Source organism: Bemisia tabaci, chromosome 2, assembly GCF_918797505.1.
Source record: "Bemisia tabaci chromosome 2, PGI_BMITA_v3".
NCBI lineage: Eukaryota > Metazoa > Arthropoda > Insecta > Hemiptera > Aleyrodidae > Bemisia > Bemisia tabaci.
In genome coordinates this window covers 30,075,810-30,090,743 of record NC_092794.1, presented here as the reverse complement: position 1 = coordinate 30,090,743, position 14,934 = coordinate 30,075,810, and the positions used below count along the sequence as shown (strand labels likewise).

The 14,934-nt window shown below is 39.6% G+C and overlaps 1 protein-coding gene across 1 annotated transcript in view; it reads right to left on the bottom strand.

Annotated features, from left to right (window-relative positions):
* Positions 1-14,934, bottom strand: part of Msh6 (DNA mismatch repair protein Msh6) — an 85,997-nt gene that overhangs the window by 47,334 nt on the left and 23,729 nt on the right. The window contains exons 8-9 of the mRNA XM_072297115.1: positions 1,965-2,104; positions 1,181-1,318 (exon numbers count right to left, since the gene is read on the bottom strand). Coding sequence (XP_072153216.1) covers positions 1,181-1,318; positions 1,965-2,104 — 278 coding nt within the window. The remainder of the gene's footprint in view (positions 1-1,180; positions 1,319-1,964; positions 2,105-14,934) is intronic.

Below are 14,934 nucleotides of genomic sequence, written 5' to 3'. Positions count from 1 at the left end.
TGATACAGAAAGACGAAGGACCAAAGGGTCAACAGTGCATTACAAAAAGCTAACTTTTTGGTTTTTAAAGTACCCTCAGCCCTCTGTAAAACTGCATAATGCTGTGCTGTATTCCTTAAAATTACATAATGCTCACACAGAAACCTTTTTCCTGTTCCTCCTTCAAAGATGGTGGCACTTTGTGTGGTGTCTGGCGTATTTGCTCCTGCTATGCATCTTACTAGGGCATTCAGGGGTTCGGATTACCAAATGATTATAGTTGAGATCATGTAAATCTGGGAATGTACAGTTCCTTAATATATTACCGGCTTAAATATTAAAAAAAACCACATTCGAACGTACGGTAAGGTGGGCTAGAAATCCATTAAAATCCGGTTATCAGCCTATAAGAACTTGAATGTCTAACAATATACATGCAGTTGCCTTAGCACAAGTTTTTCTCATCATCTCTGTAATTATGTAAATGAATAATTCACAAAAGTACCCTACCACAGCGATCTCAGCAAAAGATTTGCCATTTTCGGGTAACATCATTTGAGTGTATCTTTCCTAAATTGGCTTTCTAACAATAATTCTATAAGTTGTAAATTTGTCTTGGTATTGCGATTGCAAGGTAAACAGGTGACAAATTTACCTGATTTGATTTGATGCATGTGCAAGAGCATTGTCGTGATACAAGACCCAGAAATTTTGAGCCCAAAGTTCAGGCTTCAATTTGCAAACATATTCACATAATCTACGTGGCACATCGTTTTAAAATAATGGTTCACAAAACTTAATGTTGTATCTTTGCTCTGAAAGATACTGTATGATGATAATTGTGAAACTTACTCCGGCTAGTCCTGTCGCCAAATGATTACTAATTAAGATAAAATCTGTGAATGTGGTGTTTTTCATTGTGTTGTCAGCTTTTAGGAAAATTCAAGAAAACCAAATTTGGAAGCATGGAGGGCCAGTTAAAACGAAAATCCGGGTCCTAATCTAAATTAAAAATTGTGAAACAGAGACCAAGAGGAACTTTAACTTTGAGTCTTCAAATCATAAAGAAATTTTTTGAGGACCGACGGACCGATATAATTAAGGTTCCATGTTCTAAAAGCGCATTTAAATAAAACAAAGAAAGAAGTTCTTATGAGCAGACCAAAATATAAAAAATAAAATCTTCTTTTATTCAACATACTTGGGTAGGAGGATGATGTGCAATCAAAGTCCTCAATCGAGAACAATGACGATCATCTGGAAATTGACCAATGTGGAAGGTACCGATTGAAGTATCAACAAAGCAAACTCCATACACAAAATTATGACGATCTTCTTCCTGAAAAAAGAACATCAAAGATTATTAAATTAGAAATCTTCCAGCCTCGCACTTGAACAGACAAGAGGAAAAAAACCAGGGGCTTTGAAGGTAACAGTTTGAAGAGGTATCCATTGGGACCCTTCTGGGCGAAAAACCTTGAAGTCAACAATAGTGATAACAAACAACCACAGGCAACTGATCAGAGACAACCATGTTCACAATTGGCGACTTTCTGGTGTGCTACCAGTGTATTCGCTGATAAATTAGAGAAACCCCTGGTTGCCTTGTTTATTTCTTACAGTTCCATTTGACTTTGACAGCAGGCTCCTTGATACATTGCCGCAGAACAGCAGAATGATGAACCGGAATTGCTGAGTCAGAATGCAATGCATGGCGGGTAATTCAAACACTCCCCACCGACAACTGTAAAGAAAAAGGAATCTTTTCGTACTTTTTTTTCTTTATGAGGAATTAATTGCAGGCTTGCAAGAATGAATTCCCTGACTTTTCCCGGTTTTCCAAATTGCTGGGAACACTACACTTCTGAATTAATGGCCCCTAAAAAGAAAAAAATTGTTGATTCTTTCATGTTATTCTATTAAACTCTACGTACAGAACTATCGTACTTTTAAAAGAAGCACTTAGTAATGAGGTCAATTCTTACTTTTTCGACGATGGCCAACAAATAGCGGTTACCGGCTTCTTTGCATTCCCCGTCCAGAACACTGAAAATTCGAGTCCCAGGAGTTGTTATTTGGCAAATTTCTCTCTTGACAACTTTGTCAAACTTGGTTGGTTTGATCACTGAGCAAAAAATGAGAACAATAATTTTAAAAAAAAAATATTAAAAAAAACAGCTATTACCTTAGAAGAGGAAAGATTATTTCAGAAGGTGAAAAAAAAGGTTAGGACAACCTTAATTTTTTGTGAATGAATGCAAATCAGGAGCACAAATAACCTTCATCCTTATGTCTGAGAGGCAAATCACTTTATCACACGCCATCATGCTCCGCCTTCAGCATGAAAAGAAGCAAGGTCAATTTCTTCCGTTTGAATACTGTTTACTGACGAAAAATTTTGAATAAACTCATTGAACTCCCACGTTAAGTCTAAGTGAGGAACGACAAGAAAACAGATATGGCATGGCGCTTTAAATGAAGAGACAGTTCAGGAAAGTAATAGCTGTCCTTGGGTATTTTGAAGGATAATTCCATACTGAATTATCTGATGATGTCATAATGGTGAGCCACTCGAAACTAGTTAGTAATCAGTACTATTAACAGGGATGCAGAGAATTCCAACCCTTCTCCCAATTTCAGTTAGTTTCCCCCCTCTTTCGATGATTAATTTCCTTTAGGATAAAATAGGAAAAAAAGAAACCTCCTGCCCCATAAATTGAAAATATGGCCTATTTTATTTACCAAGATCTCACGCTCATATGCTCACTTGCAGCAACTAGTGATTTCAACAGGAAGTTTGACGATATATTTTGTTTTCCAAGAATGAGCCCCAAAATACCTCCATTTTACCTCATATAAGAAAAAACATCAACGTCTTATCGTGAAGTAAATGTACACACTTAGGCAATGTTGCTCTAGAAATTCCATTCATGCTTTAAATAGTGCTCATGGTGTCACTATACCATGGTGATATTCAGCAATCAGAATGGAAGGAATGCTTTAAGAATTACGTTTTTCGAGCATTCACTTCAGAATATCTTTAATTTTTGTAAGAAATGAAAATAAACTTGGCAGCATTGCTTTTGAAATTCGATTTCCTACATACACATCGATTATTTACTATCGTATAGTAATTTTTAGCCCATACACGTCAAAGTAATGGCCCATGAAGAAACGTTTTCCGCCAAAAAACTCAAAAACACCCCCATTTTATTTTGAAAAATTGGCAACACTGCTTCGAAAAGTTCAACATGGCCTTTGATTGCAATTCTACAATTAGTGGGGCCGATAAGCGGAACAATCTTCTGGAGAGAAGCATCTTCTGGGAGAAAGCATGAAAATTTCAGGGATTTATCTCTACCCTATAGGCATTCGATTTAGACGTAGACCCCAAAAATCTGAGCCCCCTGGGGGGGGGGGGGGGGGCAGGGGGCCCCCAAAATTTTGAATTTTGAATAACTACTGAATGGCTAATGTTGGCGTAATTTTTTTACAGCAAGACGATGGGAAATTTTATTAAGAACAAAGGTAGTACTTATGAATTTTTCTATGGGATCGATATTTAAGGCGTGAAACGGGAAAACCATCGGGGGACGGGGAGCCGGCCGTTCTGAGGCAGATCTGCGCGCTGCGCTGCCTGCCCGGGACGCGCGCGGCGGCGCAGTACGGTGTTACCGACGAAACAGCCGCTTGTCTTTGTTTAATCTCACCGATGCGCAGTTTTGAAAATATTATGAATATATCGTACTACCAATGAGGCCTTAAAATAGGGCTTAACTTTTGCAGGTAATACAAAATACATGTATACAAGCGAGCGCACGGCAACAGAAGAAGAAGGGGTTAAGTGCTGGAGTTCCGGATTGTTTTGTTGTATGGGTTTGTCAAGTTTTATTAAAGCATCCAAGATAACTGTATCAGACTAAATCAGTTGAACGAAATAAATCTGATGCACAATTGTCTCGGAGAGGGGGGCGGGGTAAAGTCACAAATCTTATTTGTATACCAAGGTGACCTGAAAAATGATATTAAAGTGTTTTTTCCCCCTCTTTTTCTGCGTTACCAGAATGGTATCTATATATGCTTAAAGTTCCCTGGTGACGGCTTCCAGCCAGACTTTTAAGACAGGGAACCTAATTTTGTAAAAATTGAGTATGCATGAAAACATGCGTATTCTCCTCTCTTTGAGGAACATGTTGGTACATCATTGCTACGTTTAGGCATTTTTTTAAGAGGACCGAAACCACCTTCAAAATTTGCTCCAAAAAAACGTCAGAGGAATCGTGAGAAAGCTTGATAGGGATATAAAAGACCCCCAAAAAACCTTTGTTGAACTGCTTCTTGTACAGTACAAAGAACATTATTGAGTAATAATTATACCTGGCAATATCTGCTATCTGTAAAAACGGTTCATTTGAGTGATAGGAAGTCGCGCCTGCTGGGAACCTATCCTGCTCTTATGTCATCAATTAAATCTATTTATTAAATCTATAATTGAGGACACCGCACCAAGAACCGCCTATAGGCGTATAGGTCGTTATTACGCCCATCTGCTTTTCGGATTCTACGTACCTTGGACTATGCTGTGGTAGCGATAGAATATAGATAGGTAACGGCTCGAGGTCGAAAAAACCTTTTTTTTCCGAGTTAAGTCAGGCCTCTGGATCGATGGGTGCAAGAACGACCTATAAACGGGCCTATAAACTTAAGGGCCTATAAGGTGCTAGTTACCCCTTTCTTCACTCACTATCGATGTTCTTTCATTTTGCGTTAATCAAGCGTGATTAAAATGATTTATACTTCATATTGCCACCAAAATGACTGTTGGGCGTAATAATGACCTATAAACCGCTTTTTTGAAATAAATATATTAGAGTGTAAACCCAAAATGTATCGCAAAATCTACCCGGCATCCTTCAATAGAAGGGTTAGGTCGCCCAAAAATACCAAAACAGGGTACCTGCTTAGAAAAGTCTGCGCAGCACATCAAAAACAAAACTTTAAATGCGTTTTTTTCAAAACGCGGTTTCCAGTTATAGGCTGTTCTTGGTGCGGTGTCCTCAATTAACCTTTTCATAATCAATAAAGGTAATTCGATCAGTGTTATACTGTACAATAAAAAGAAGGTGTACGTTTTGTGCATTGCATATTTTGCAAGTCCCGTTTCTTGAAAATTGTCTCCGACATACTTACCTAGAACTCTTCCATGCGCTCCATACAAATCCAAAATCGGTACAAGATTTGCGGGTTGAAAAAGAAGAAATGCCAAGAATTTCTTCCTGAGATACTGGTCCTTCTAACAGGTTCTTTAAAGGATCAAAACCTGCATGATAAATAAATTTTCTCCTATATTAATATTTTTTTCAATACAAACGTTACCAACTCCACTCCAAACTCTATAGAACAAAATGAAAGATAATATACATGGATTTTTTTTACTGGTGATTCCATTTTTTATGTCTCGTGGTAAGTACCGATAATATCTTGAAGGGTGACTCGATAAAAAAAAGCGATAGTATGCAGATATCTTCTTTTTATTATTCATTTATTTGATATATTGTTCTATTTTTTGAAAGATGCATATTTGTTGAATAACTGAAAGAGTGGGGAGTTCATGAAAATGGAAACTTCTATTGACTGGCTGAGGGAAAAAAGAGGAGAGAAGAACATTGTCGGAATGTTCCATATGTATCAGTACCTATGCAATTGTGAGAAACCAATTAACATGTACGAAAAACGATATTAGAGGAAAATGAAGGAAATCTGGTAACCTTAGTGGCGAAGGGACTGTGAAGACCCCCCCCCCCCCTTACTTCTCAAGTAATATCTTTGCGTCAAGTTTTGCAAAATTATTGCTTATCTAAGCAGCTCATGGTCCCATTTGCCGAAAGTAACATGAAAAATAAGTTATCAAGGATCCACCATTTCCAATAGTCATAAAAAAGTGGGGTCAATATCGTATTAAAACTTGCTTTTTCGCTCTAATATCTTAAAAAAATGTAATCCTTTACAAAACTTACGTAAGGAAAGGGTAATTTACTCTGTGCTGAGGTTAGAAAAGCTCTGTATTCAGAGAAAACAAGACGCGTGATGCGCGATGACCAACCCCTCTTGTTGACTTGGCGCTCTCACATTGGAGTATTTTGCCTTTTGCTTGTTTTTATGTATTACTGATAAAGAGTAGGGCTCATATTACTAAGGAAAAGTATTTAGGCATTACTGATGTTCATAATTGTTTTTGAAACTGCGCATCAGTGAGATTAAACAAAGACAAGCGGCTGTTTCGTCGGGAACACCGTACTGCGCCGCCGCGCGCGTCCCGGGCAGGCAGCGCATCGCGCGGATCTGCCTCAGAGTAGCCGGCTCCCCGTCCCCCGATGGTTTTTCCCGTTTCACGCTTTAAATATCGATCCCACAGAAAAATTCATAAGAACTATTTTCGTTCTTAATAAAAGAGCCGTATGCAAAAACGACATTTTTCGCCCCCCCACCAAAACTTATTCAAACTTCGTCTATCAGTTACTAATACTGGAGCGCTTCTTTCCCCAAATTTTCAGACCCCCAAAAAATTTTGGGGGGGCGCTAGGGGGGGGTGGAAGTCAAAACCTGTGACCCTCGATATCTTTCGAACGAAACAAGATATTGAGGCCCGGTTTGGACGAAAAATCGTCTAAAATTGCGTACTTTAAGATTCTAAAGGTCAAAATCCCAAAATTAAATTTTTAACTTAACGTATGTGCTTTTTTTCAGTTTTTGAGGAAAAACAATTTCTTTTAAACAGATTAAACTGAAATTTCACATTTTTTGATTTGAACCAAAACCAGTTTTTTAAATTGTTCGTCTTTTTCCGCATCCAACGAGTGGTCGTATAAGCTGGGGAACCGAACGGTTCCGGAGTTATGATCGATTGAAGTTTCCGCTCAACGCGCGCCGACCGATTTTCGCGCGCAAAAAAGTCGGATTTGACTGTTATTAAATCAGATTTAATGTTCAAACTGAGCAAAATGCATTATTAGGGACTCTTGAGGGTCGCTGAGTCCAGAAATTATAGATACTTCCAAAAAATTCACGTTTTTAAAATTACAGCTCCGTAGCGCTATTTTAGAGGCCCACTGAGCGCCGACCGGCCGCTCAGTGGTCCTGTACGGAGCTGTAATTTTAAAAACGTGAATTTTTTGGAAGTATCTGTAATTTCTGGACTCAGCGACCCTCAAGAGTCCCTAATAATGCATTTTGCTCAGTTTGAACATTAAATCTGATTTAATAACAGTCAAATCCGACTTTTTTGCGCGCGAAAATCGGTCGGCGCGCGTTGAGCGGAAACTTCAATCGATCATAACTCCGGAACCGTTCGGTTCCCCAGCTTATACGACCACTCGTTGGATGCGGAAAAAGACGAACAATTTAAAAAACTGGTTTTGGTTCAAATCAAAAAATGTGAAATTTCAGTTTAATCTGTTTAAAAGAAATTGTTTTTCCTCAAAAACTGAAAAAAAGCACATAAGTTAAGTTAAAAATTTAATTTTGGGATTTTGACCTTTAGAATCTTAAAGTACGCAATTTTAGACGATTTTTCGTCCAAACCGGGCCTCAATATCTTGTTTCGTTCGAAAGATATCGAGGGTCACAGGTTTTGACTTCCACCCCCCCCTAGCGCCCCCCCAAAATTTTTTGGGGGTCTGAAAATTTGGGGAAAGAAGCGCTCCAGTATTAGTAACTGATAGAGGAAGTTTGAATAAGTTTTAGTGGGGGGGCGAAAAATGTCGTTTTTGCATACGGCTCTTTCCCATCGTCTTGCTGTAAAAAAATTACGCCAACATTAGCCAATCAGTAGTCATTCAAAATTCAAAATTTGGGGGCCCCTGCCCCCCCCCCCCCCCCAGGGAGCTCAGATTTTTGGGGTCTACGTCTAAATCGAATGCCTATAGGGTAGAGATGAATCCCTGAAATTTTCATGCTTTCTTTTAGAAGTGCACGATTCTCATGATATTTTCCACTTATCGGCCCCTCTAAATATCTCAAGGTAGTAATCAGCCTGTAGACTGATGTACTAGTCTGTTTAATTATGATGTACTGGACTATTAGTTCAGAATTTCTTAATTTTAGCATATAAAAAATTAAAAATTAGCAACGCTGCACAGCCTAAATGAGTTGTCACTTCAAGTTGAAACTTGGCCTGGAAGTTTGCCTTACGATAAGCTTGACAGCCTTGTCATTTTTTCAGCCCTGTCCTATTGACCAACTTGGGTATGAAGAAAAAAAAGGCGAAACTTGGCGAGGCTCTGCCATCCGAAAGTAATGAAAAAAACCTTGACATAAGAGTAGAGGAGAAGAGCAAAGCATCAGAAAATGTATTACAGACGTACAGCCCTGCGTTATGGATACGTTGAGAAAGAATGCAGAGTCAAAATATGCAATTTTTACAGTTAAGTTTATTTTGAACGACCCCTTTCTGACTTTGATGATCCTTGGAGAAAACCAATTTTTTCTGTTGAAATCAGTTGGTTATCCTGTTTTGATCGAAAAACGGAGTTTATCAAAAGATTATCAACAACTGTCATTCATCTGGGAGAAATTCACAACATTGAGAATTATGGATTACAAAGCAGGAGTTTTCTACGTAAAAATGGAAAATACTTTAGCGTGTATATTTTCGTGTACACACATTAGCATCTACATATTTTTGCAGGCATACTTAAGCAAATATATAAGAGTTTACATTCATGAAAAGCGGGAAACTCAATGTCATTTGATAGTTCTAATGAAGTACCTGAAGTTCTGGTGACATGTCTGTAATTCGGGTGACACCTTTATTCCTGCACTTTTTGTTGACTTTATCAATTAAGAAAAAAATGTGGGGATTTTCCTTTGAGTCTTAAGAGTGTATCTCACAAGAATTCACGTCAATTATGTTTAAAGACAAAATTTTATTCGGAGGTTAAATAAAAATAAAATAAAAATACCTTAAAAACCTCTGAAAACGTTCCATCACCCAAAACGCTTCGTCTGGTGTACCAACAGATATTTCTGGCAGTGACTATTATGAAACTACCGATGTCAAAGAGATATTTGCTTTTCCTAGTGTGTTAAATTTATAAGCATGAAAATACAGCAAAGAGGAAAGTGTCACCCACCAGAACTACAACTAATCACGGTTTTCTGACCATAAACCTCTTTCTACAATCACACAAAACCTTAAAGTGCGTGGCAAGGATATTATTCTCCTAGTGGGATATATATGGTTTCAAAATATGTTTGGTTCTCATAGTTTAAAAAATTTTTCTTGGTAAAAGTTGGAAACCTAACTTCTCCCTTTCATTTCAATAAAATCAGCCCAATTATAGATAGCTGATATGCCGTAATTTGCATAAGATTCTCCCGCATTTCATGGCAGCTGCCCCCTTTTTTCCCTTTCTCGCAGGAGTTTCCCTGTAACATGGAGTCGGCCTGGGTGTGTGCCAGAAGGGAGGGAGTTTCTGCAACCCTGCTTTTAAATGGTCAGGCTCTAGACCATTCGTTATATAGGGTGGCCCAGACCTACCGTACCAGGCCATTTTCTCAGTTAATTTGGGTCGCACGAAGTCCAGGATCGCGGGGATGAAAAGGGAATCGACCCCAAGGAATCCGAATTTCATGGTCCCAGAGTCCCCCTGGCGGCCCTTGGGGAGTAAAAGAGGGGTTCGTACTTCAAAAGTCAGGGTTAATGTCAAAATTTTGAAATTATTTCATCGGAGTCAGAATGTACGGAAATTTTTAACTTGAATCGACACCAAGAAATCCAAAATCGGCCCATCCGGGTCCAAAATACCGACCCCTAAAGGTGGGGGACAGAGCCCCCTTTCAAAAAAATTCAAGTTCGTTAAATTGACGTGGAGACTCGGAAACAATGTGTATTCATGGGTAATCGACCCCAAGGAATCCAAATTTGAGGGTCCAATTGTCCTCAGACACTTTTCTGATGGGGCACAGGGGGGTTTATGAACTTTTAAAGGACGACAGACCGGTCTTATGGGAAAAGTGGGCCCGGTTAAATCGACTGGTGTTTCGATATGTTGTAGGTCTTAACCCACTGATCAAAAGTGTCCATGGGCGTTTCTTCCTATCTCGAAGTTTTACCCCCCATTTTGGGGGTCAAAGTTGCCAATTCGGCGTATAGGTAATTGGTAGTTTTGACACCCGGGTTTATTGGTCGCCTATAAGATTCTTTGATGGTTTCTTGATTCTATTGTATCCTCTGAATAGGCTAGAGACCATTCAAACTCAAAAACTGAACTATTTTGCCTTATGAGGAAGGGGGGGGGGGGGTTACGCCACCGATTTCAGAGTCAGCGAGCCGCATTTAACCGATGCTTTCGCCATGTTTTGGAGAATTTTTTATGCAAATGATTGCGACTGCATCTTGAAAGGTCGACTAAGATGCAGCTCAGAATATATCCCCGGGCGGGGGGGGGGGGGGGGGGGGGTGGTGGGGAGGTGCGACCGAACTCGAGCAGCGAAACTGGCTTGCGTGGGTCGGATCAAACCAATGCTTCTATAATGTTTTGGAGAACTTTTTATGCAAATGACTCAGGCTGCTTTATGAGAGGTCGACTAAGATGCAGCTCGGGGGGGGGGGGGGGGGGGGGAGGCGAAAACTGGGCCGAAAAGTCGACCAAACTCGGGCAGCGAAACTGGCTTTAGCGAGTTGCATCAAACCGATGGTTTCGTCATGTTTAGGAGACTTTTTTATCCCATTGAGATGGAGCACGGAATATGCTGTATGAGAAAGGAGGCTTCTCAATCCGCACCCTCCGTCGGAATAGGATCTCTCAGCATAGGTCAGTGTGGCACTAACACTAGTATAGTGGCACTTTTTACCACCACCATCACTCATACATAATTCCAAGGGTCTATTTTAGCTAACACGCATTTCTGACTGAGCCCAATATTTCTATAAGCGACAGCTAATGGTGCAGATGATTCCTATAGCTGAGACTATATAACACCGGTTGATTTCAGAAATATATCATCTAGGTGGTTTTTTAAATGAAATCGCATATTATTATCGAGCATTAAATGTTAGGAATTGAGGTCAGAGTAATAGGTGAAGATGATTTGCGACACATACATGTTTATTCCGATAATACAAAATATTTAGAGAGTGGACGGACTACTTTCTTACGGAAAATCTCGGCTGAACTGCCTGAGCGGAGCGGATTGCCCCAGCGCTAGAAAAATATGCTGATGCACACAAAGATGCCTCAGTTGCACACTCAGTTGCGCAATGGTCCGAATTAAACATTCTTTTACAAATCTTGACACCCCTCCTTTAATTCGGACACTCGAGAACTTCTGCCTGTCCTCTTCCGAGGCCTATCTGAATTATCCTTCTGATCTCTCTCTATCCTCCACCGAGGCCTAATATACCCTGATTGCACTCTTACAAAGTTCAACTAATGTACCTAATGTTCAAGTCAAAAATATGTTTAATACTTCAAGAATGTACTCCATGTTTAGAGGAATTTTGGTCAATTAACATGAAAAACTAAATCTAGTCATTTCTCACTTACATCACTAAATCTGGTCAGGTGCACTGTATAGTCACCCAGTCAAAAAAAAATTACATATGATTATCATTAAAAAAGAAATCAGTTTATTGTTTATTGCGGACTAATTGAATTTCTTGAATTTTTGAGATAACAATGGCTTAGTAAATATGTCCGCAATTTGCTCTGATGTTTGTATATAATTTATCTCAATCTGCTTATCTCGTATCTTCTCTGTTATAAAATGGAACCTTGCCTCAATATGCTTAGACCTTTTGTTCAGAATTCCATTTTTTATCAAATCAATAGCACCCTTGTTATCTTCAAAAATCGTTGCTTTTATTGGTTCCTCACAACATGATGCCTTTATGAGTGATCCAAAAAAGTCCTGAATAAAAGCTTTCAGATACAAGAGCACTTTCATGCATGAGCATGCACTAATGAGTTCTGCTTCACAACTTGAGGTTGCTGTAACTGATTGTTTTTGTGTACCCCAGGCAATTGGGCCACCCTTAAACATAATAACCCACCCACTGGTGCTTTTTCTTGTTTTTGTATCTCCAGCATAGTCACTGTCACAATAAGCTTGGAGATCATTATTCAGTTTGCCATTGTACCTTATTGCTGTCATGTCCCCATTGAGGTAACGCATGATCCTTCTTACTCGCATGACATCAAAATCAGTTGGACACTGCATATATTGACTGGCAATATTGACTGAATATGTTATGTCAGGCCTTGATCGGCTTGACAAATAGAGGAGTCCACCTACGGATTGCCTGTAAGGAAAGTTCGACATTTCAGATTTATCGTCTGGTCTTTCCCCCCCCTATGGCTGGAGTGTCAACTGGCCTCGCTTCAGCCATACCAAATTTTTTAAGTAACTCCTTTGTGTACTTATTCTGAGAAATTTCAAGAACGCCTTGAATATTATTTTTAACAATCTCAATTCCCAAAAATTCCGTAGGATTTCGATCAATTGTAATTTTAAATTCTTTTTGAAGTTGTGCCAGTAAATTATCAGCCTTGTTTTTATCTTTAAAAACTAAGAGGCCGTCATCAACATGTATTGCCAAAATAATACTAGGGCCAACAAAAACACATTTTTCTCCCGTTACTTCTCTAAGATTAAGGGTCTTTAATATATCTGTAAATTTTTGATTCCACTGCCTAGACGCTTGACGGAGACCATAAAGTGATTTAAGTAATTTACATACCATGTTAGGTTTAGTTTTGTAACCTTGTGGCAAATACATGTAGATGTCTTCATCCAAATTACCGTGCAGAAAAGCTGTTTTAGCATCAAAAGTATTAATTTCATATTCTTCACCACTGGCTATGGCCAAGATAATTCTCAAAGCTTCACTGCTTACAACCGGACTATAAGTTTCGTTAAAGTTTTCCCCAAAAACTTGTTGATCGCCCCTTACAACTAAACGAGCTTCATGTTTACCTGATCCTTTTACAGTTAAAACCCAAGTATTAGATAAAATTTTCGTCCCTTTAGCTTGAGTCATCGGAACCAACTTCCGCGTTCTGTTTTCTTGCAAGGATTTCTTTTCATCTTCAATGGCTTCCTTCCACAAGTGAGAATCGGGTCCGTGCATTGCATCATTATAGGTCAGCATGGCAGCAGGATCATAACGGTCAGGAATGGCGCGCACCCGATCCGGGTAGCGCCGCTCGTTGTCATCCGCGAGTATTGTGTCATTAACCTCAGACAGTTCCCCCTCCTCTCCTTCACTTGGCAGGTAGACACTTCCCGAGGTATCAAGCACTAAAGTGTCGTCGTGGTCATCGCCGTCTTCAATTTCCACGTCTTCTTCATTTTCAGCCTCGTCCGTGTGCAAAGCTGGGTCAGCAAATTTTGATTCACTTTCCTCCTCATCCTCGATCGTTATTAAGGAATTTGCATTCGCAGACTTCTGTGATTTTCTTCATTGCGCCTGAAAATCACTTCTTAATGGGGATAATAATTCTTCTTAAGGAGATAATAATTTTTCTTGCTTGTTCATCCCAAAAGCGATAAGCCATGGGAGCATATCCCATAAAAATGTACTTCTTAGACCGTTCATCAAGTTTTTTTTAGATGAGTCAGAGTTTTTACCCATGCTTCACTCCCAAAAACTTGGAGGTACTTCAAGTTTGGCTTCCAGTTGTTCCAAACTTCATAGGGAGTCTTCTCACTGTCATAACGCGGAGATCGATTTGTCACATGCGCTGCTACGTATAAGGCCTCACCCCAGAACTCACGATCTAGCGAGGCAGCGATCAGCATTGCGCGCATTTTTTTCCGTCAAAGTGCGCATTCCGCGTTCTGCTTTTCCATTTAGAGCGGGGGTATAGGGGGGAACGTATTCCAACTCAAGTCCACGATTCTCGCACCACTGCTTCAGCTCACCTGAGCTATTTTCTCCGGCGTTGTCACATCGCAATTTACTCACGCGCAAATTGAATTTATTCTCGACTTGGAGCACGTTACACTATAGCGCGTCAAAAAAATCAGATTTGTGTCTTAAAAGTGACACATGAAAATTCCCGGAATAATCGTCCTCAAATAGAGCAAAGTAGTTATATCCAATCCATGTAGGAGGATCGATTTTACCCGAAATATCCGCGTGAACAATTTCTAAAATTCGGGATGCTCGGATCCGTTTCGACGGAAATGGTTTTCGCGCCTGTTTTCCTTGGATGCAGGCTACGCAGTCATATTTATCAACCGATGCTTCCTCTGGTGAAAGCTTCATTCCATCGCACATTTGACTTAGACGTTTCACATTTTTTGCGCTTAAATGTCCTAATTTCTCGTGCCAATTATTGCAATCACGGGTTGTTTTATTCGCTAGGAAAGAATCATTCGATTTGCGAAAACTTACATTTTTGAATACGAGCAAGCCATTTTCTAGCTGCCGATCAGCCATCATTTCACTCCCGTTTTTTATCACTGAAACTTTGTTTTCAGAGAATAAGACTTCTCCGCCATTGTTGACAATCGCATTAACCGAAATTAAATTTTTGCTAAGATTCGGCACATATAACACTTCATTGAGAACACAATTCTCAAACCCCACTCTTCCACGTTTAGTAGCCTTGATCGTTGCCCCTGCTTTAGCCACTGAAATTTCCGTGTTGTCTTCGGTCCAATCTTGCAGAATATTCTCGTTGTTCGTTAGGTGATTCGTCGTACCTGAATCAAGAATCCAGACATCGTCCTCCATCAATTCAGCACTCAAAGCAAAGAAGCTTACTTTTGGTTTAGCTGAAGTCTTCTTTTCTTCATCTCTTTTGGACTTTTGCTTATAACACATGGCATCCGTATGATCTGACATCCTGCAATGAGAACACCACATTTTCTTTCCCTTAATAGTTCCTTCTCTTTTCGGCTCAGGACAATTAGCGGCGATATGATTTCCTTCTTTATTGCAATTATAAC